General features: G+C 41.3%; 1 protein-coding gene across 2 annotated transcripts in view; it reads right to left on the bottom strand.

Annotated features, from left to right (window-relative positions):
• The window catches only part of CDH13 (cadherin 13), an 876,776-nt gene that overhangs the window by 47,442 nt on the left and 805,947 nt on the right, over positions 1 to 23,387 (bottom strand). For both annotated transcript variants that reach the window (XM_075008353.1, XM_075008351.1), the window contains exon 11: positions 10,734 to 10,876. In XM_075008353.1, the coding sequence (XP_074864454.1) occupies positions 10,734 to 10,876 (143 nt within the window). The remainder of the gene's footprint in view (positions 1 to 10,733; positions 10,877 to 23,387) is intronic.

The following is a 23,387-nucleotide window of genomic DNA, read 5'->3' as shown; positions in this document are numbered from 1 at the left end:
GTGAATCGGATAAGTAACAGGTTAATATAGCCAAACCACCACCTAGCCTGAGAAGAGAAAGGACAGGAACTGCTACACTTGCACAAACAGGGATTATCTCTGTAATAGGGGAATTCTCTGCTGGATATTTGTGGGCAGTATTCAGCCCTTTTGCTCTTCCCAACTAGCACCTCATGAGCGATACCAAAGGGCTAGAGCTTATTGCAGAATCAGCCCCATATCAGTAGTGATGATTACCTGAGTGTGGTGAATTTTAATGTGGCATCTACCACATTCGCTGCTGAGCAATAAAAAGGATATTCCACATGATGTTATCCTGACACATGGTAACAAGAAGCCATACATGTAAAACAGACAACAAAAATCACTCTATTTGAGAGTCTGGAGCATAAACAAAGAAAACTTTGTCATTCTACAATCACATGGGCCACATCTACACTAGCAAGTTCTTTTGGAAAATCAGGCCTTTTTCAAAAGAAGACATGGAGCATCCACACACAAAATGCACTCTTTCAATCTGAAATGGAAAGAATGTGGTTCTTCTTCTGGAAGCCCTCTTCCACTCACAGATCAGGAAGATCTCCTTCTTTTGAAAGCTTCTTTTGGAAAAAAAAAGCATGTGTACATATTCGAAAGGCACTTTTTCAAAAAAGCAGTCCCCATGGTGCTGGATTTTTTGATTCATGGCCCATTCTTTCAAAAGGGTGGGGGCTTTATGGATTCTTTCTATTGAAAGTGTAGATTGATCTTTCAGTCTGTTTTTTTTTGTATGTGGATGCACCCTTTCAAAAGAAGATCTTCTGGAAGATCGTCTCTCAAAAGATTGCTGGAGTGTAGACACGGCCATTGATAATGGCCTGGTTCTTTTCTGGATTGTGAATGCAAATTTCAAAATGAAATGAGAAAGATTATACTTCGAGTTTTCAGGATGAGACAAACTACCTAGCTGCTCTTTTTTCTAGTAATTACCTAGAACACTCCAGGTATTAATAATGTCTTTGGGATGATTACTGAAGGCTACTGAAACCTATCCTAACAGGAAATACTGAAATTTTCTTGAAAGTTTGTTCCAGCCCTGTTTTGCAAATCCATGAGGCTTCTCATCCTTAAATAGATAAATCCTGACACATGGCATGAACTACTGCCTTCTATGGTAGTGATACTGCAGTGGTTTGAGGGATTACCACAGCTTTTATTTTAAAAAGGGAACATAAGGATCAAAATTGTGAGGTGCTAATCTTAGCTGAAAGAACCCCTTCATACTCCCCAGATTTATCTAAATCTGTATATTCCCCATTACTGAACTGCTCTCAGATTAAACACAGTTCACTCCACTTATGTTATGTCTGCTTTCTGATCTTTCCTTCCAGTATTTAATTTCTTCAGAGTCTGTATGTCCATACAAGCCCTTAATAAAGAATTCTCAGATTCTACAGACATGGTGCTGACCTTTACAGAAATCAAGAGAATAAAGAAAAGTATGATGTTCATTCCAAAAAAAGTGACATTTCTTCTGTATAAAAGGTCATTGTTTTAATCTATAAAAGTAAATACTGTGACCATCAAAGTCATCATTACCTATATTGTTTCAAAAAGTCCTGTTAGAAATCAAAAGGGCTGTTTACAACAGGAAGAAAATATTTCCAATTAATCACATTTCCCCTTCAAGTTAAGTTATAATGGTGAAAGGAGAATATCAAGTTATCTGAGTTAACTATTAACGGTCTTTTTCTTCCATGAGAATGGCAGGCATAGTTTCATCTACTAACATCTTCTTGTTGAGAGCCTCTTCGTGGTGTAAGAGAAATTCTGCAGAGGGAAGTGTGGCTCACTAGTTTATGCAGAGAAGTGCCAATGAGAAATTTATGCATTATATCCCCATTTTGGGACACCCTCTATTTTATAGATTGGGAAGTGTGCCCTTGTATCAGGCATTTGCATTATCAAATGACTTTAGCCTAGTGTGCACTGGATTAAAGGGGAGAGTTTTCTATTGACTTCAGTGGGCACTGGGGAAGGCGCTAAGAGGGGTAAAGCAAAAAGAATTGATCCCGGTGAATTTGATTCCCATTTCACCTCTACCTTCCTTCCCATAATCTGTACAAGAGACAGTGAAAGCACATGCTGAAATACCCATAACCTGTTCTGTAGGTAAATATAGCCCAGGCACTGTGGCTAGCAATGGGACTGTTTAGATTTTTCACCCCTTTAGTACACAAGAATAAGAACATTTGAATGGCTATACTGGGTCAGACTAAGATCCATCAAGTCCAATATCCTGTCTTTAATCTGTGGCCAATACCAGATGCCCCAGAGGGAGTGAACAGAACACATAATCATCAAGTGATCTCTGTCCATTTCCAGCCTCTAACAAACAGAGGAAAGGGACACCACTCTCACCCAACCTGGCTAATAAGTATTGCTAAACTCCAAGAATTTACTTAGTTCTTGATAAAGTCCTGGTCTTCACAATACCCTCTAGCAAAGAGTTCCACAAGTTGACTGCGTGCTATGTAAAGAAATATTTCCCTTAGATTGTTTGAAACCTGCTACCTAGGTCTTTTATAAATATTTTGGATAAGATTAGTTCCAGTACAGATCCTTGAAGAATGGCACTAATTACCTCTCTCCATTCTGAAAACTGACCATTTATTCCTATCCTTCGTTACCTGTGTTTTAACCAGCTGTCAATCCATGAGAGGACCTCCCCTCTTATCCCATGATAACTTACTTCACTTAATAGCCTTTGGTGTGGGACCCTGCCAAAAACTTTCTGGAAATATAAGTACTGTGTGTACTGTGTGATTAGCTCCAACTAACAGCATTTTAAGGCCAGGCTTGAGGGTTCAAACTCTAGAGATGAAATACTATAACAACCTCCTAACTGAATGCTTTATTAGCCTTTAGTTTTGAACAAGGAAAAAAACTGCGAGAGACTGAAGAATTGCGACCCACGTTTATCAAGCTCCAACGCTATTAAAAATCAGAGGGAAAAACCTATGGGGGCCTTAGACAGACATATACTCATTGTTTCAATCTCATTAAGGCCAGATATTGAAGCCATCAGGAAGTCAGTTCTCTGACCTCAAGAGGAGCTGGCCTTTAATGTTGGTCACAGTGCAAGGATGAGAATCTTCTAAACCAACCAGCTAAGTTTGCAGCAGTTCAAGCTTCCCTGACTTGACACACATCACACTTGACAGGGAGGTGAGGCATTCAAGTTCCAGCCAATGTGTAGCCAAAGTCATAATTAAACAAATACTGCTCTTTAGACTATATCAATAACAGAAAATAGGATCCTATTATGTGTTATTCATAGATAAGAACATGTTTGCATTGGCCAACATCAAATCCACATTTAATGAAGGTCAAATAAATATCTTTTCTCTTTTCCTGGCTAATGGCCACAGACAAGGACTGGAGCAAAAACCTACAGTGAGTGCCAGAACACAGCCTTTGAATAAAAGGCTCTGCAGCTGAGAGTCTTTTGCCTTCTCTCTCTCCTTGTTCCAAGACTCTTGGCCACATGGATAATTTGCACTGTCTGAAATAACACTATGTTTTCAATTTACCACCCAAACTGTTTGGGCCTCTTTTAATCTTCCAAGAACAGGCACTATCATACATAATCCTAACCTATTCACAGATATATACTAGAGTATATTTAGTAAACTGAAAAAATGACCTTTCCTGTTGGAATTTACCGATGCCGCAGTGCTCAAAAGGAACATACGCAGAGCACTTTCATTTGATTTTCTTACGGTTAATTTAACTTTCTTTTGTAGTCTGGGAAGAATTTTATATTCCATTTAGATTACTCTACCATCAAGCTATATATGTATATATAGAAAATGTAGTAAACCTTTTCAAACTCGGCATTAAAGTTAAATGGTTAGAAAAAATTATCACAATCCTTTTGGTGACCCATCAGGAGGGGAATGAGAGAAATAGGACGTACTTCACTAGCAGCATGGACATTTCAGAGTCCCCGAAAAGACTAATGATCTAATGCAGTGCCCACTTAAATCAGTGGAAAGCTCCAACTTTGAGCGTCAGTGGGGGGCACTGTGAGCTCTGGGCAATACTGAGGACTGGGTGTCCCTGCTCCACCCTTTACATCAGAGGCTCTGCATATACGGCTCCCAAAAAGTTTGCTTGGTGATGTTTAATAATGTCCACGTAGATTGACTACCATGTTAACAGTACCTTAGAACTGCTCAGATACACGCATAATCAACTTCTAGAGGTGGATCCTTCTGGGCATGGCTTCCCAAGTGGACAGATGGAGTTGTTCCTGCCAATCATATGCTGTGAAACCTGCTCCTCATGTTTTTCTGAGCAATGCCCAGGTGTCATTCCCTCTTCTTGTCCATCCATTCTGCCCAATATCTGGCACAGAATCCCGGCAGCAGTGCACTGAGATTCTCACGTCAGAATGTATGTTGTCAGGGAGGTATTCAGGCACTTCATCGCTGGGTAAGTTTGCTTTGTTCTGAGGCCCCAATTCCAACTGCCTCCTAGCATCTCCTGTTACCAGTACATTTGAAAGATGTTACTGATGAAGTTAACTACAAAATAGCAATCTCTGCAGGTGTCTGCACCATTCCTTTTGCACACAGCCACAATGATCAGACGCCCCAGCATGAGAACCTACATACAATAAATTCTGTTTTAACCAGTAGTCAGTCAACCGGTACTCTCAAATATCTGGCATCAGTGCTTTTTTTCTAGAAAAAAAAGACGCTGGAACTCAAGTCCTGATGACAGCCTCAGCCATGGGATCCCTGGCTGGGGGGAGGGACCATGTAGCCTGCAGCTGGGTCATAGAGTCCTGCCAGCAGCCTCAGCCACGGGAAACCTGTCCAGGGAGTGGGGAGACAGCATAGCCCATGGCTGGGAGCCAGCTGGGGTGCGGGTCCTGGCCAGCAGTGCCAGCTGCGGGATCCCCTCCCAGGAGCAGAGAAAGGATGCTGAAATGCGTTCTGCTGAGTCCCGGCAGAATAGAAGTGTTGACTGGCATTAACAATAACTGCCACCAGGCCCTCTCCCAGTGCCTAGCCTTCTTCTTCCGGGGGACGGTGTTGCTGGCAGGTGGTGAAGAGATCCCATCCAGTCCAAGGCTTTGATGCTGCTTCCACTTCTTGAGAAGGGACTGGCACTGGGATATGGGTGGGGAGCTGAGACGAGGCTGCTGCATCTGCCGTTCCTCATCCCTTGCTAGGCCTGGGCTGCAACAGCTCCAGTCCTGTTTGGCAACTGCTGCCAGTGGGGAGGAGGAAGAAGAGAGGACCCCTCCACCTCATGCCAACAACCATCCCCGCCATGCACAGCAGCATGGGCCAGGGGGCTGCTGAATCCCCGCCAAAGGGCAGAGGGATGGGTGGCTAGAGCATGGGGAGCCAGCCCCACCTGCACAGTAGCATGTCAGGGCCTGAGCCACTGAAAGTTGCTTAACCCTGGCAGGGAGTGCAGAACCAGCTGCACAGGCAGAGACGATGCTGTGGGATCTGGGCTGCGGGGGACTTCGAGGAGGGGAGAGCTGTTGTACTGTAGCCCCTCCAGCAACCTCCCAGGCCTGGGTCTGCTGGATATGGAAGAGTTTACTGTACTTGTAGAATAGCAGAACACAATCCCTGTGACTGTGTTGGCACTGACTGGTGTCTACAACTGGAAATATTCCAATGTTTTGCTGTCTCTCTCAGATCCTCACGCGCCGTGCTCCTGCTTACAAGTGTAAGCATCTGCTTTCTGCCTCTTGACAGCAAAAAGAGGACAGACACATGGATGGATTTAAGAAGCAGGCTGCTATTTTAATTAAATTCAAATACATCATCCATTCGCTCAGATGCCAGGGATTTAATTTGTTCCAGTGTAGGGATTACAGGGCTCTTATCACATGGCCCACACTCCAGGTGAAAGGCTGGGAAATTAGGAATTCTGGCCACTTAGTACCTCCAGTTGACCAATGGGCAAATGAGACTCCAAAGGGAGGGTGAAGGAGATATCTGGTTTTCTTCACTGTGGCCACATCTGCACAGCACTGCTCTCCTGGCAGCTCCATGTTAATGAGCAGTCTCGCAATTGCAAATGGCTGCTCATTAGTATAGCCATGTGAGATTTCACTCTCAGCAGAGGGTGGTGCCAGCAGTAAACATGCCATGTGGATGTGCCTCTGCTGGCTAGCCCCCTCCTCCACCCCACTGCCAGTTCCTTCTCCCTGAAAAATTTGCAATTGGAAGACTACTCATTAGCATGGAGCTGCCGGAAGAGCAGCTCCATGTAGACATGGCCTGTGTCTCCCTCCCTTGCTGAAGGGCTGTCCTGTTTCACTGCAGGTCCCAAGAGGTTCCTTCCCACCCCAGCCACAGGCAGGTGTGTGAGGTTCCTGAAAATTAAGCCTCAAGTAACTTGCACCCAGTTTTCCTGTTTGTTCAAGTTAAGATCAGCCTTTCTGATGCAATGAAACTTAAGATATGTTTTAAAAAATGATTAGCTGGCAAACATAGGTAAAGCAGTAGGTTTAGTGTCCCATTTCTTCTACAGATGTCACCCAAAGAAACACACACGTTTATGAATATACAAGACAATTGCTTTTGTAGAAGAGTCGTCTCTCATTTGTGTTGAAGGAGATATTTTCTTTTTCTTGTCAGATGTACCAAATGTTTCCTGAGCCAAGCCATGTCGTGAAGAAATGTAAAATTGTCCTCCTAAAAAGAACATTTTACAATTCATCACCAGGACTAACACAGCGGTAGCTATTGGAAAGGGTCAGCATATTAATGGTTATATTAGATATAAAACATTTCTTTATTTTGTGCTTTCATTTCTCAGGATCTGAAGGAAAGTTCAGGATTTTCTCCACTTTTTTATGTGCCATGAAAGTTGCTTGTAGTGAATTTTTGCAACATGATTTGATTTAGATTATGCTCGACAGAAGGAACTTTAATATACAGAATATGTAGAATAGTGCATTTTAACAAGGGTTTTAATTATGCTTTTATTCTCATTGTCATTATGTGTTAAATAGGATAGAATTCACTATATTAAGGATGAGTTTGTTATTGGTGCCTTAGGCTTAATACTAGCTCAAATATTATGAAGAAATTAACTCCACTAAAGATGATTTATTACTACTCAAATACATTCATCACATTCATTGTTTACTCTTAGCAGTGAGGGCTCAGTAGGATCAAGTGTTTCTGACATAGCCCAAAACCTTTGCCATTTCTAAGACTGAAGTCTAACTTCTTCCCCACATACCTTTTGTCTTAGGCTACATCTACGCTACTAGATGAATTGGAATGTACAGCAGTAAGCTCGATATTATGTCAGTCTTTGCTGTATATATTGTTAGCTCAATCTAGGGAGCACTAATACAGATATCATAACATCATTGAAACCAGCTGGGAGTAGCGTTAAATTCCAATTTAAAAGTATGAATGAAGGCCAGTGTGAAAGTGCCACATCTGAAAATTGAATTCATTAGCCTCCAGGGGTGTCCCGTATGTATCCGACAATACCCGCAGAGCTCTGCTCTGGCTGCTTCCATCTCTGCTGCTCACCAAGTGCACAGGAATTAAGTAACAGGTAGCCCGCAAATTTGAATTCGGCACCAGGAAGCCCGTGGCTGTGGGGTCACGCGTGTATTCGTTCTTTGCTATCAGCACTGTGAGCACATCTACCCATTCAAAATAGCCCCAGCTTGGAGTTCACGGTTCTGTCTCTACGTCTGCAAGCTGAGCACTTGGATTTTTTTTTAACAGTGTTGGTGCCAGCCCTGCCCCAGTGCACCATGTGGCAGTGAGGCTGTTGGTGGTGGGGGGACGGGGTCATGCAGGAAAGAGAGGCCAAGAAACTTCTTTTCTGTGGTTTACATTTATGCAGGGCCACATCCCCTTCTTCTCCCATAGGTGCCATGCAGCTGGGGTCTTTCCCACACCCAGCCACATCACGTGGCTAACCCCCACCCAATAAAAGGATGTGCCTGCTGTTCACTACGGACCATGCTGCCAGGCAGCAACATGTCCTGGCTTGCACACAGTGAGGGTTCCAAGGGTGGGAAAGATTTTCAGGGGCTGGCTGTTACCAGGGGGACTTCAACTGCCCTCACACCCCCCACCACAAATATTTCAGGGGCTTGCTGCTGCCAGGGGGACCATTTCAACTGGCTCTGCAGCCAGGGTCCCTACATCCCTGCTCCCACTGCATGAAAAGATTTTCAGGGAACAAATTCAACTGGCCCAGCATCCTCTGATCCACCCATGATACCCTGACCCATCGGGAAAGAGATCTTGGAGTCATTGTGGATAGTTCTCTGAAAACATCTATGCAGTATAGAGCAGCAGTCCAAAAAGAAAGCAGGATGTTAGGAATCATTAACAAAGGGATAGAGAATAAGATGGAGAATATCTTATTGCCCTGGTATAAAATCATGGTACGCCCACATCTTGACTACTGCATACTGATGTGGTCTCCTCATCTCAAAAAAAGACATACTGGGATTAAATCAGGTTCAAAAAAGGGCAACTAAAATGATTAGGGGTTTGGAATGGGTCCCATATGAAGAAAGATTAAAGAGACTAGGACTTTTCATCTGAGAAAAGGAGAGACTAAGTGGGGATATGAGAGAGTTATTATGACTGGTGTGGATGAAGTGAACAATTATTTCCTTGTTCCCATAATATCAGAACTAGAGGACACCCAATGAAATTAATGGGCAGTAGGTTTAAAACAAATTAAAGAAAGTTCTCCTTCACACAGCGCACAGTCAAAATGTGAAACTCCTTGCCAGACGAGACAGTGAAAGCTAGGACTATAATAGTGTTTAAAAAAGAGTTAGATAAATTCATGGGGGTTAGGTTCATTAATGGCTATTTGCCAGGATGCGTAAGGAATGGTGTCCCTGGCCTCTGTTTGTCAGAACCTGGACATGGATGACAGGGGAGAGATTGCTTGATCATTACCTGTTTGGTCCACTCCCTCTGGGGCATGTGGTATTGGCCACTATCCACAGTCAGGATTCTGGACTGGAAGGACCTTTGGTCTGACCCCGAATGGCTGTTCTTATGTTCTTATGACAGTCAGTAGGTGCTGGCACCCTGACCTGAGCAGCACCATTTGAAATTTGGTGAGCCCCATCCCCTACGTTGGACAACTCTGTGTAGTGTAGTAGGAAGCCAAAAATCTTTTTTCCTAACCTTTTCTTTCCTCTTTCTTCATGCTTTGGCCCCCTTAACACAGGAGAGAGTGGGTGGAGGGCTAGTTGAGAAGACGAGGACACCTTGCTGCACTGTAAGCCCATTGCAGACACCTGCTGCTTTGTGTAAAATCTTTGATATTTCCTTTATGAAAGTAAGAAATTTCAGCCTCATCACGTTTTGGAAGCCCAAAACCTTTTTCCTAACCTCTTCTATCATCTTGTTTCAAGCTTTGGCCCCCTTAACACAGGGAAGAGTGGGTGGACGGCCAGCTGAGAAGACACAGACTGCGGGGTGATCTCAGGGCACAGAAGCTGTGTAATGTGCTGGGAAACCAAAAACCGTGCCTCACAAGATCTGATTTCACAACCTTTACTATCCTACAATTTCTTCAGGCTTTGCATTGCTCCTGTATTATTTTCAGGGCTCATAGTAATCAAGGGAAGGAGGACAGTGGCTGGAAGGCCTCTTGAGAAGACTCAGACCCCTGCTGCTTTTTGTAAAATCTGTGATAATTCAGTTACAGCTACAGTTATAAAAAGCAATTCAGTTGTAGAAGCAAGACATTTCAGTTGATTCAGCGATATTTGTTGATGCCCTACTTTTCCTTCCTTCCTCCTGGAAAAATGCCCGTTTGCTTCCCATGGGAGGGGAATAAGGGCAATGCAATGTGGGAAGATAACATCACATACCCAGAGCCACTTGCTGGGCATTTTTTCCCATGTTGCACCAACAAAAATACCCAGAATGCTTTGGGGCTGAGGGAAGTGTGGGGTAGGTTCCAACAATGCACTGTTGCAGCAGTCGATGTTTGGTGATTGAGTGTGGCAGCAATAAGTCGACTTTGTGAGGAGCCTGTGGGGAGGTGAAGATATTCAAATTCAAAGTTATAAAACCCAGAGTTACAAAATCAATTTTAATAAATTCGAATTTATCTCATAGCCTTGGACAATTTGGCTATGTCTACTTGGTGTGCTGCTGCCGGCAGGGTCATGCAAATAAGGGCACTTAACATGCAAATGAGGAGCTCATTTACAAATTGCATGCCTTATTGGCATACTTTTGCATGATCACGGTCCCAACAGAGGCTTCAGTCACCAATTCTTTTGGGAAGAAGGGTGCTTTCGAAATTGGGGTTTCCTTTTGAAGGAACTCTGTCTACGCGGCTAGTTTTCAATTTGAAAGCAGTACTTTTGACACCCTAGGTGGCCACTATTATACAAATAAAATACTGAATATTCATATCAGCTGCTTATTAGCATTTCCGATCCATGGCATTTACATACTCCTTCTGAAAGTGAGAGGTAGTGTAGATATGGCCTTCTTGTGTGTAGCTGTGTTATTTCAAAATAAACTAATCCAGAATGGATTATTTAAAAATAATGCTGCTGTGTAGATGTAGCCTTAAGCAACAATTTAGCAAATTACTTGGGTCTGTGCTTATCTTCATGCCCATGCCTTTATGAAAAGTGGCCATCAAGGGACAAAATCAAATCATTTTTCAATCCAGTAATGTTATCAGCAAACATTACTCACCACTGTCTATTGCCAGAAATAATGCTGTGTAGATATTGTTGTGGACATAGGGAGACTCACGATCCAGGATAGCAGAGGTGAAAATGGTCCCATTTGTGGGGTTAATTTCTAGCCAGCCAGCGGGATCCTTGTACACAGAATACCTAAGCAAAAAGACAAAAGCCATCCACTGATCACATATCTAAACATGAACTGATTAGGTTGCTACAAGAGGCTTTTCAGTGACTGCCTTTCTTTGGAGAATCTCTTAACTACTTTCACAAACCATACATAAGCCTCATGATACCCCCTTGAAATAGGTGGCAAGAACATAAGAACATATAGTTACCTTCCTTTTACAGAGAGAGAAACACAGAGAGAGAGAGAGAGAGAGAGAGAGAGGCAGGCCCACTGAGACAGGGAGAAAGGGGTAGTTGCCCCGGCCCAGCATTTTGAAGGGCCCTGGAGCACAGGCTGCTGTCACTGCTGCTTGGTCAGTGGTGGTGGCACAAGCCCCAGGTTCCTTTGAAATGTGGCGGCAGTGCTGCTGTGTAGCTTGCATGGCTCTGAAGGAAAGGAGGGGGAGCACCGTGATCCAAGAGGAACAAAGGGCTGTCTGCCCTTGGCCTACCCTTTCCAGGGCATGGAGCTGAGCCCCACCTCCCTCCTTGCCCCAGGGCCCATGGTGGCTGTCAGTCCCACTGGAGAGAGGTGAAGGTCAACTTTTTGAAATGTATGTGGCAACCTAAATCCGGTTCTCATGAGCACTGACTGCCTTCTGCCATTCATCTGAGGGCTTTCAGGCTCCTGCTCATCACTGTAGTATCAGACCTTCTTCCACATAAACACAACAGCAAAAGTGAAGGCCCTAGTGAGCTTCATGGAGACTCTGGAACTGTTCTCTAGTCAGGGTCAGAACTCAGTTGAGGCTAGCACTTATTTTGTTGTTCTCTTTTTTTTGTTTAATTTGGATATCATTTTATTAGCTGCTGAGAGTTGGGGGTGAGAAGGGGAATAGAAAGATGTTTTAAATGTCATTCCTATGGTGGAGAAGTTTTTTTTTGAAGAAAGTAGTTTTGCAGTTTTCCCTAAAAGATGTTGAGATTCTGGATCTGCTTGGGCTCCTCTAAATGCTTGTTCCATATCCAGTTCCCCTAATCCAAATATGCTTTGTTATCAGCTTTCAGCTGGTCTTTCTTTGTGACCAGCATTGTTCTGTTCCCACAGAATTTAAGCAGCAGGTGCTCAGACTTTCTGAACAATCCACGGTCACCTAAATATGCATATGAAATATGGCCTTCTGGGATTCCTGATGTCTACTTCTTTCCTGGAGACTACATTTGCTCCTCAGCATGATCATTTAAGTCACGATCCCGGAAAAAATTAGGCCAGTGCTTAACTTGATGCACTATGGCTATGTCTACACTTATCCCTCTCTTTGAAGGGGGCATGGTAATCAGGGTGGTGGGAGCTTCTTAATGAAGTGGTGCAATGAATAGGCAGCAATTCATTAGGCAAATTCTCCCCCATGGCAACTTCCAAGTGTCATACTTCGAAGCGCGAGCATGCCATGTGGCAGTGCCCACGGCACGTCAAAGTGCCTGAGCTATTTCTAAGTGCCTTTAGTCCTCAAAATTTTGGCTGAGGCGTTCTATTTATTTCCAGTACCTATATGGAAAACATTACCACACTCACAAATTTGAATTCCTCATAATCTTTAACTTATTTCCACAGTGAAATCCATTAAACGCAACAGGCTTTGGACCATGCAAAGGGCTCAGACTAAATCTTATTAAAGTCACGGGGAAGACCATCACTGATTTCTACAACAGATGGAATGTGTCCTAATTCTGTCCTCCCGGACTGTATGAGTAAACTAGTTTTTAATCTCATTTCCACCTTGTTAGCTCGATTGACATCAGTTAAAGCACTTCTTAATTGCACTGGTGTAAGTGAGAACAGAATAAAACCTTTATCCCGGTGGCGTAGGAAATAGAATTTCTTTTTTTGATTTCCAGCTCTCAGCTCTTCCAAACTGTAGCCTAAGCCTACTCCCACTGAAGCCAGTATCTTTTCACCATTGACTTCTGTTTGAGCAAAGCCAGTCCATTAGGAAAATTGCAAACAAAGAAATGGAAGCAAACACCAATGAATAGTGAGTGATACCATCTATCAAACTTGCATGCACTTCTTCTTTAATAACCAGTTAACACTAATCAAAAGTTGAGCTTTTTCTCCTCTCAAAATGAGTTGCTAGAATAGTAACAAGGCTGATAATTATTTCATTGCACTCCTTTGTTTCTTTCCTTTATTGTTGTTGTTATAACTTTCCACAAAGGTATGAAGGAAAAAAATATGGACTGAAGGCCAACTTAACAATTTCCCGTCTACTGTAATGCAGCAAATTCTCAATTAACCCTGAAACAATTTAAGGAGATTCAATGGTTTTGAAGGAATGAGAATTTAAAGTGCATTATATTATCTCCCCCGATTGCTCTACAAAGCACTGTTGAATGTACAAATAACAAAATGAATTTTATAACCCATGATTTGACTCAGGATTTTGTAAATCAGTACTTTGTCTTTCCCACCAGACTTTTCAAGCATTGTAAAAGTATACTGCGGTGTAGTTAAGGTGATTGTTCTCTGTTCCTTTTTCAAAATGAGGGTTTTACTAGCAAAAGGCTTAAAATAGACACTCATTAAGAAAAGCATTATATAAAACCATAAAAATATTGAATACAAAGACTAATTTTCTCCCTTTCTACTGACTGCCATAGCACACTCTAGATGTTCAGAGGTTTTGAAAATTGTGCCAATTATTCAGGTGCCTTAGCACACCTAACTTTAAACAAAGTGTTTTAAGTCATGGGCATATGTATGTTAACGCACCAATGCACATGCCTGTAAATATAGGCCCATATTCTCTTCTATGTCAAAGACCTGATTGCAGCCAGGTCTGGGGACAAATCAACATCAACACTAATGAAACTCAGAGCAGCCTCAGTTTGTTCAAATCAGCAAATTGCAGCCCCCAATTCAGTTTGTCAATTGACAATCACAACAGCATTGCCCATTTGGCTGTTCCTCTTCTCCTAGTGACATGCCCCTCTATGCCCAGATCTGCAGGGAAGTCAGAGAGGAGCTGGATGCACCATCTCCCTTAGTTGCTGAGGAGAACTTAATGACTTATTGAATCTTTGCATCTCCAGAAAGGCATAGAAGCATGGAGAGAATCTGTCTTATATAGGTTGCACCTTTCTAATCTGGGACCCTCTGGGCCTGAGGAGTGCCAAACAAGAGAATTTGGCAGACCACAGGAGGTCAATATTGTCTAGGAGCATTATTAATACTTCCACTGTTTACTGGGCTCTTAGAAGACATTTAGGGGTAAATTAGAGCTACTGAGAGTCAGGACTGGTGGCTGTAAACAAGGTTTATGGGACCATTGGCAACTTGGACACACCCATGATAAGTGGTGGTCTAGCTAATTAAAATCATGCTGGATTATGGATGTTGCTAGATGAGATAGTGCTGGACCACAGGGCTGTGTCTACACTATATTCCCCTTTCAGAAGGGGAATGCAAATGCAGCTCATCAGTAATGCAAATGAGGCACTGATTTACATATTGTGCACCTAGTTTGCATAATGGCAGCCACTTGTTGTTCTGGAAGTGCTGTTTTCAGGAAAAAAAAGCAGTGTACACAGGTTTCATTTGAGAGGAAACCTCGCTTTTGAAAGCACCCTTCTTGAAAATTATGAGGAAGAAGGGTGTTTTCGGAAGCAGGGTTTCCTCTCCAACGAACCCCATCTATACTGATTGGTACTGCTTGCTTTTTTTTCCAAAAACATTACTTCCAGAACAGTGGAGTGGCCACCATTATGCAAATAAGGCATATGATATGTAAATCAGCACCTCATTTCCATTCGGCCACATTTGCATTCCCATTCTGAAAGGTGAATGTAGTGTAGACACATCCCAGGGTTTTAACCTGTTATGGCAAATTGGCTTACATGGATAAACAATTTTTGAAAATGCTTCATCTTTAAAAAAATGTGGGTGTGGACGTATATTTGTATATATATTTTAGAAGTGTTCCAAAGGACCTCTCCCCAGATACATAATGACTGTGGCTGGCAGTGGATTAGAAGGCAAGATCATTACCCTGAACAGGGGAGACAGTACAGACATGAAAATCTCATCAGTGCCATGACCCTGCACTTGCCACATAAAAAATTTCATAGCTAACAGTGAAGGCGCCAATGGGTCACAAAAGAGCAGCCAGGCATCCAGGCACAGACCCAGCTACTGCTGCTGGCAAAGCATTCCAGCCCTTGGCTGCTGCCAGACACACTCCCATGTGAAGTCCAGGGGTCTGGACTCTTCTGACTGAATAAAATGAGAAGGAAGGCAAAATGAAGCATGTTGGGCACATTCTGCACCACCCGTGAGTGAAGAAGGCAGTGCCCAGTCAGCACTGAACTCAGATGAATGTGCCAATTTGATAATGCACAGCTCTTTTCCTGTGATACACCTGAGGATAGCAATTGACAGAGGCATGCTGGGATCTGCATTTCTTTTTCTGTTACAGCGCTTGATGTTCCCATAGAGGTTTTTCAGCTTGTATTGTAGAAAGGCTGCACAACGCACAAGATGGAACTGCTTTCAGGACCCTGCAACAAGTATTGCAGTCTTGGGTCATGAAATACCCAACTGGCTGTGAAATTTAGCTCTGTTATGACAGCAAGCTCCTGAGGATCTGGGGAATGTACACCTTGAGCCCCAGATTGTTAAATGTATATACCTGTTGCTGTGCTCAGAATTGCAATGCCTCACTGTTTTAGAAGCCTAAATCTCATTTTCAAAAGTGATTTAGGCTCATAGGAGCCAAGTCCCAATAACTGCCAACGGGTTTTGGGCTCCCAAGTGTCTAATTCCCTTTGAAAAATGAATGAAATTTAGGCTCCTAAATCACTTAGGCATTGGTCTGATGAGCCCCACAATGCTTAAGTACCTTTAAAAACCTTGGCTTGAGCCCACAACATGATGTGCTCAGATGGACCTGTGGCATTGTCTAATGAAGAAGAATGATGGTTTAGTATTCAAGTCAACAATTTTCATTCCATTCCTGACTTTACCAGAGATTCCCTGTGTGCCACAGGTCACTTCATCTACCCACAGTCTTAGTTTCCCATCTGTCAAATAGGGAGACTAATCCCTACTATGAAAGGGGATTGCAAGAATAAAATCTATAAAGGACTGTGAGACATTAGATGTTAACAATGATGAGGGTCACCAATGTTCCTAGGCAGATGGAATATGGTAGAGTGGAAGACCTCCTGTCTAAAACAGTATAAAATAATAATAATAATAATTCAAAATCAGTGAAAACATAAGCTAGAAAATCATAAATGAATCACACTATATTTCATACACTTGTGTAAACTGAATTTGCTGGTGGAAGTAGGGGGGCAGAAGCACTTATGCATTCATGCAATTAGGTAACAGACTACATCCACATGTCTTACATAAGCAATCAGCTAGTTAATGATGAAGCACACGGAGGGTTAATAATGGAAAGGATGCAGTCACACTGATCTCGGGTCTGAGCAAAGCATGTTTGGTCAGATGTTTTAAGTTGTTTAGAATTAAAGATGTATGCAGGTCCTTAGTGGGAGTTTCAGGGGCATGCAAGTGCTCATGGGAGATTTAAATATCACTAAAGTCTAGCCCTTTATAAAACTAAGATTAAACACAGTTGGCTTGAATTTTCATTATTTTCCAGACATACGACTACAGATTCTAAGAGCACCTACCATGTATAAGAGGCATTTTTGCAATATTTCCAGCCTAATTGGCAGCAAGAAGAGCCAGAAATGTCACAAGAAAGTCTATTCACCCATTACACTATATTTTCTGCCTTTAGGGTTGAAATCCTGGTCCATGGAAATAAATGACAAAATTCCCATTGGCTTTAATAGGCCCAGGATTTCTTAGAAGTTCAGCCAAGTGTTCACCTTTTGGGGGCTTAACCAAACATCTTGGAGGCTTCACCCATAGTTAGGAGAAATTCTGAAACTACCATATCTTCCTCCTCCCATGAGGCCAATAATAAAGGAAGCTTCAGAAATTTTTCTATGAATTTTTCGTGAACTGTTCGAGTAAAAGGATCCCTGGGGAATGTAACTCCATATTTTCTGTGCTTCACAATCCAGCATGAAAATTTCCTTTTCTCCTTGAACAAAAAATTCTCTAAATATGGATATTATATGGTCCTTGAACCACATCAGTATACATTTCAGACTATTATGTGAAGTACCCTCAAACAAGACAGGATGATGCTCTGTAGAAATGCCTGTAGACTTGTAAAAGAGACAACTGTGATATATAGCATAGATTAGCTCCTTACATTTAAAAAAAATGCAGGTATGTCCAGCTAGCGAATACAAGTTTAAATATATGGCTGAAATGATAACTAATGTACATTGTTTTTCACATGCTTTACCTTTGGACCTGCATAACCTAGAGCTTTCAAAACCATAAACTGCATGACATCATATTCTTTGCTTCCAACTGGGCCATGGGAAGCATTACGCTGAGTTATTTACTGTGATATTCTTCCATTAGCAGTATAATAGCTCTCAGAGTCCTGCAGTTAGTTTAGATTTTCTAAAAGGTTCAGAGATGAGCAAATACCGTACAAGGAATAATTTGCATGATGCATTTACACTGTATTTGTGCCCACAGTATAATTGCAAAATAAATAGTGGGTTAAATGAATTTCCTTACTATCCAAAACCATTTGAAACAATTATTCTGCCACTTTTGTTTCTTTTTAAATTGAGTGGCTTGATAAGCAAATATTTGCTTTTTGGTCTGTGTTGGCCAATGGTGACTAGTTATATAAGTTACATTGTACTTTTTCTGCTATTAGGTTGAATGAAGCACCAACACTTCTGTCTGAATACAGTCTTGGGATATTTCTACACAGCAGAGCTATTTTGGGATACCTCAGTATCCCGAAATAGCTACTTCGTGTCTTTGAAATATGCTTGTTATTTCAAAATATTTTTCAAAATAATGGGTGTGAGATTTTGGAATACCTGTACTCCTCCTTGTTGCAGCAGGAGGAAAGGATGCTTTGAAATAGAGCATTATTTCGATATTTGGTGTTGTTTAGACAGCGCTAAAGGCCAAAATTGCCTTTTTCAAATAAACTTGAAATGATATGCAATTTGCATACAGGAAATTGTGTATCTTATTTTGAGTTTATGATGCTGTGTAGACATACCCTTAGAATGTAAGGTTTTGGGGGCAGAGCCTGATATTTGCTCTATATTTGTACAGAGCTTTGTTCTAAGAGGTACGACAATTTAAATGACAACAGCAACTGTTTCGCATGAGAATTTTGAATTGTTGTAACTAATCTTCCACCAAGTCCTGATGGGTTCACCAGTAAAATATGGTTGGTTGGAAAATTTGGTCTCAGGGGTAGTTATGTTAGGCTGCATCTACACTAGCAAGTTCTTTTGAAAGATTTTTTCCAAAGAGGGGGGCTCTTCTGAAAGATCCAGAAGAGCGTCTACACACAAAAACTGTTCTTTCAAAAGTAAATAGAAAATATGAGGCACTCCTTTCAAAATTGCTCTTCCTTTCCCATTTTAGGAAGAGTGCCCCCTTTCAAAAGCTTCTTTCAAAAGCAAACGTGTGTAGACACTCTGCAGGGCCTTTTTTTCGAAAGAGCAGTACTCATGGGGCCTGATTTTTTGGTCCCTGGTCTGTTCTTTTGAAATAGTGGATGCTCTCTTTTGAAAGAAGTTCTTTCAGAAGAGATCTTCCAGAAGGGTTTCTTTCAAAAGATCTCTGTAGTGTAGACATAGCTTCACAATGAAAGAAAAAAAAAAAAGAGAGATCTAGTAGTCCAGTTCAGTAGCACCTTAAAAACTAACAATTTTATTAATTAGGTAATGAGCTTTTAAGGGTAAGACCCACTTTTCCAGAATCTGCAGCAGGTTCTGAAGAAGTGGGTCTTACCCATAAAAATTCTTTACCTAATAAATAAAATTGTTAGTCTTTAAGGTGCTACAGGACTAGTGAATAAATGGAAACAGTTTCTCTTTTTCTTTCCTTTTCCTTTTCTAATTTTCAGCAAGCTTTATAAAATAAAGTGAATGTGTCTACAAATCTGAGTGAATAGACAGCGTGTTTTGCAGTACATGCCCAGGTGTAAAGGCGGTGTAGTTTAATTCTCTGTTGCAGTCCTTTGACACCAAACCTTGTCTGCGTCACACAGCTCTCCAGCATAGCTGATTCTTGGTCCCTTCATTTAGCATGATGTGGTCTGTGTGCTATAGAAGTAGAAATGACACAATACTAACAATAACTGAATTCTCCATTTCAGTCAAAATATTAGTGATGAAATATGGAAACTACAGATAAGAATTGTATTATAACACTAGTCAACAGGACAGTAGTAGGAAGCAGTTCTGGGGGAAACCAGTAATCTGAAAGGGCTTTCATATTGCCTTTCCAAACCACTGCCTGATGGGCCTTCCCATTATGATACACAGAATCATATAACCTCTAAGAATAAAAAGGGGCTATATATTTATGACTCCTGAACAGCTCTATCTTTTATTCCTACAGCCATACAGTAGGATATTTTTACATCTTCTTCTATAGAGTTAACTTAGTGGCTGGTAGCATACTGTTAGCTTTAATAATGACTAGATATAAATCTGCATGGGACCACAAAGGTGTTTCATACCCTGTTGCTAAGTTCTTTCAGTGTACAGTGATGCTGCTCAGTAGTCAGACAAAGAGTGTGAATACCAACAGCTGGACTCTGAAACAGCTTGGTTTCACTGCTAAATTTTTTCTGTGCCTGCTCCTGTTCGTTTTTTTTAAATGAGCACACATAATGGGAGCTTCAGTATTATCAGAACTACCTAATTATCTATTATGCTGTGTAATCTGATGACACAATCATTAGAGGATAATTTATACTCAGCTGTTGCTCAGGCCATTTTGCAAAGCGCACATCTCCACGTGCAATAATTCCAAACTGAGTCTTTTTCATAACTCATTAGCAATTCAAAGAGCAATACAATGTCAACAATTAAGTCAACGTGAGTTACCAAAAATGAGGATAAAGACTGCATCAGTATTGTCCTTTGTTCATTCACATCTATGTTGCTGTCAATAGCTGGTCAATGCTGATCTAGCGCTGACTAAACCCAATAACCCACATTTCTTTCAACAACATTTCTCCACCACATCATAATTTATGGACTTCATGCTTTTTTTGATGTGCTGGCTGACCAGTGTGGCGAAAGCAGAAGTTGCTGTATTTATAGTTATATTGGCTACTCAAGTGTACTATTTATATCAAATTCATGGGCTTCACACAACACAAGAGACTCAGTTACTTGTTAAATCACACATTTGAAGAGCTGAAACTAAAATTTGGGCATCAGCTAAGTGTTGTTTAGAAATGCATTTTTGCGTGTAGCAGTTATTTCAAATAAGCTACTCCAGAATGGCTCTTCTGGAACAGCTTATTTTGCAATTCTACAGCTGTGTAGAATTGGTGGTAAAATTGTTTGGCTCCACAACTGTTTCTACATATGCCACTTTCTCCAAAAGTGGCATGCTAATAAACAGCCCAAAATATGCTAATGAGGTGTGGATGCAAATTCCCCGTGCCTCATTAGCATACGGTCACATGATTTGGAGACTGGAATCATTTTGGGAAGAAGGGGTCTCCGGAAGGAGCTTTTCCTTCCCGAAGACCGCCCCCAAGGGCCATGCTTCTACATGCTGTTTCAGAGTCCAGAAGAGCGTCTTCCAGACTCCAAATCATGTGACCTTCTGCTAATGTGGTGTGAGGATTTTGCATCCATGCCTCATTAGCATATTTCGGGCTGTTTATTAGCAAGTGGCATGTGTAGAAACAGCCCAAAAGAGTAGCTGCATCCCACTGTGCTAATACATCTTTAAGTACTTACACATGAAGGTTCGGGGCTAACATTTCTCATGAACAATGTGTTGAAAGAAAATATGTCTGAATGGTAAGCAATTTTCTCAGTAAAATAACCTACCCACTTGATGTTATTTACTTAGATATTTCAAGGGGGGTTAAGATGTAGCAATGCACTCTATTCTCTCCAATTTTCCTTACTCCAACTTTGAAATCTGAATCCCAATGATGTAACCCTTCAGCCAAAGAATTCTACATGCAGTTTTTTTCTGCTTAGCCAGGGGAAAATCACTCCAAAAGCAATGTCCTTCTTTCCGCAACACCTTCTAGTCTATGGACCATGCTCAGAACACAACTAAAACCCGCTGATAGGTCAAAAATACCTGTAATAATACACCAGCAGCCTTCAAAAGATGCCACAAAAATAAGCCTAAGTTACAAAAAGAAGAAAAGTCTAAACTCCATTATATTTGCACTCTCCTCATATTTGGCATACAGTTTTTGGGTGGAGAGTTAAGAGTGGTACATAAGTTTTTTAATTAAATGTTTGATGATATAAAAAGCCTAAGTAAGCCCTTGGATGGAAATGCTTTTACCAAAGCAATGTGTGTGGCACAGCTGTAAAACACCTCCTGAAGCTACAATGTCAAGATGTCATGCTCTGCTGGATTCTTCATTAAATCCATAGTCTTAAAATGTAATTAGGAAATTTAACCTAAAACCACTGTTCTTTAATAAGAACAAATACACTGGTAACAACAACTTAAACTGCATTTTCTTGCTACCAGGGGATAATGTTGAGAGCAGGACTAGGTTAGTTGGATTTATAAATTGATCTCAGCATAATTGCATTATAGGTGCAATATAAATTGTGTTATGGTGATATTGCTTTTGGAACAGGGAATGCTTTCAAGGAACAGGCCTTCAATGACTAGAATACAATGCCTCTGAGGAGCGATAGGAAACAGAGCAGGAGACACAACCATCCTGGGGAGCCCTGGTTTGACAGGGGAGAGCACACCTTGCTTAGATGGGTACATTTACACTTGAGTGGCTTGTCAGCTCTGCAATCATAGTCCAGGGCCCCACTTTAATAGGGGAGTAGAAACACAGCATAACAAGATAATCATTGTCCTGGAGATTTTGGAATTTAGACACCCGGCTTCCACTTTTGCCTTTGAAAATCTCTTTAGTCACTGTTCCTGCTTCAGTCAGAAGAAATGGAAATTATAGATTAAAAACAAAATCTAATCAATACCTCATAAATTCTTGTGCCTCATGCTATGTTTTTCTGCTAGCATTTGTCCAGGTCATGATCAGAAGGGTCCCAGAAAAAGGCAGTTGAAAAAATGAATAAACAATTTCATTAAAAAAATTTGGAATTTTGCAGATGTTTTTATTTTGAAGGATTAAAAATGAAACAATCATTTTTCTTGGACAAAAAGCCCTTCAGCAATGCTAACCAAATTTTGAAATACAAGAAAAAAACATAGATATCACTCATGTTTCTGAATTCAGGGACAAGAGAACGAGGAACAAACACAAATCTGAAATAGTGAACATTCTACAGTTTTCAAAACCAAAACCAAACAGATAATTTTGGTTTAAATTAAATAGAAATAAAAAAATGCTTTCCCTTTTGAAATTTTAAGTAAAAATAGGACTGGGAAATCAAAATGACATTTTCCAACCAAAATTTCATTGTTGACAAAATCTGGTTTTGGCAGGAAAAAAGTTCAAAGTTTTTTGACTGGCCCTTATCAGAAGGGAAATGTACAGTCACTCTCTGGGCAAACTGAAATATGAATAATACTGAGTGTTTCCCAAGCCATTCCCCACCTTTTCTGGCATTCAATCAACCCCCCAACCTAGTCAAACTCATCATCAGAAGAAAGCTACTTATAGACCAGGACCCATCAACTCAAAGTGGCACCTGACCCTACCAGAGCAACAGATGAAAAACCTGCAGACATATCACCACTACTGTAATAAGCAATACCTCCTACAACATCTTAGGTCCTGCATATGTCTATCATAACACATGGGGTACCTCTTTCAGGGATGGAAAGGGATAGAAAATAAGACAAAGAATACTTTACTGCCCCTTTATAAAACTATGGTATATCCATATCTTGAATTCTGAGCACTGACGTGGTCTCCTCACCTCAAAAAAGATATTTTGGCATTAGAAAAGGTTCAGAAAAGGGCAACTAAAATGATAAGGGGTTTGGAACAGGTCCCATATGAGGAGAGGTGAAAGAGACTGGGACTTTTCAGATTAGAAAAGGAGGCACTAAGGGGGGATATGATAGAGGTATATACAATCATGAGCGGTGTGGAGAGGGTGAATGAAGAAAAGTTATTTACTGGCTCCCATACTATAAGAACTAGAAGACACCAAATTAAATTAATGGGTAGCAGGTTTAAAACTAATAAAAGAAACTTCTTTTTCACACAGCGCACAGTGAACCTGTGGAACTCCTTGCCAGAGGAGGCTGTGAAGGCTAAGCCTATAGGAGAGTTCAAAGAAGAGCTAGATAAATTCATGGAGATTAGATCCATAAAAGGCTATTAGCCAGTGGTTAGGAATGGTATGCCTGGCCTCTGTTTGTTAGAGGCTGGAGATGGGTGGCAGGAGACAAGTCACTTAATCATTGTCTTCAGTCCACCCCCTCTGGGGCACCTGGCACTGG

This window comes from Carettochelys insculpta, chromosome 14, assembly GCF_033958435.1.
Source record: "Carettochelys insculpta isolate YL-2023 chromosome 14, ASM3395843v1, whole genome shotgun sequence".
Lineage (NCBI taxonomy): Eukaryota > Metazoa > Chordata > Testudines > Carettochelyidae > Carettochelys > Carettochelys insculpta.
The sequence above is the reverse complement of the archived record's forward strand: the minus strand, read 5'-3'. Positions and strand labels throughout refer to the sequence as shown.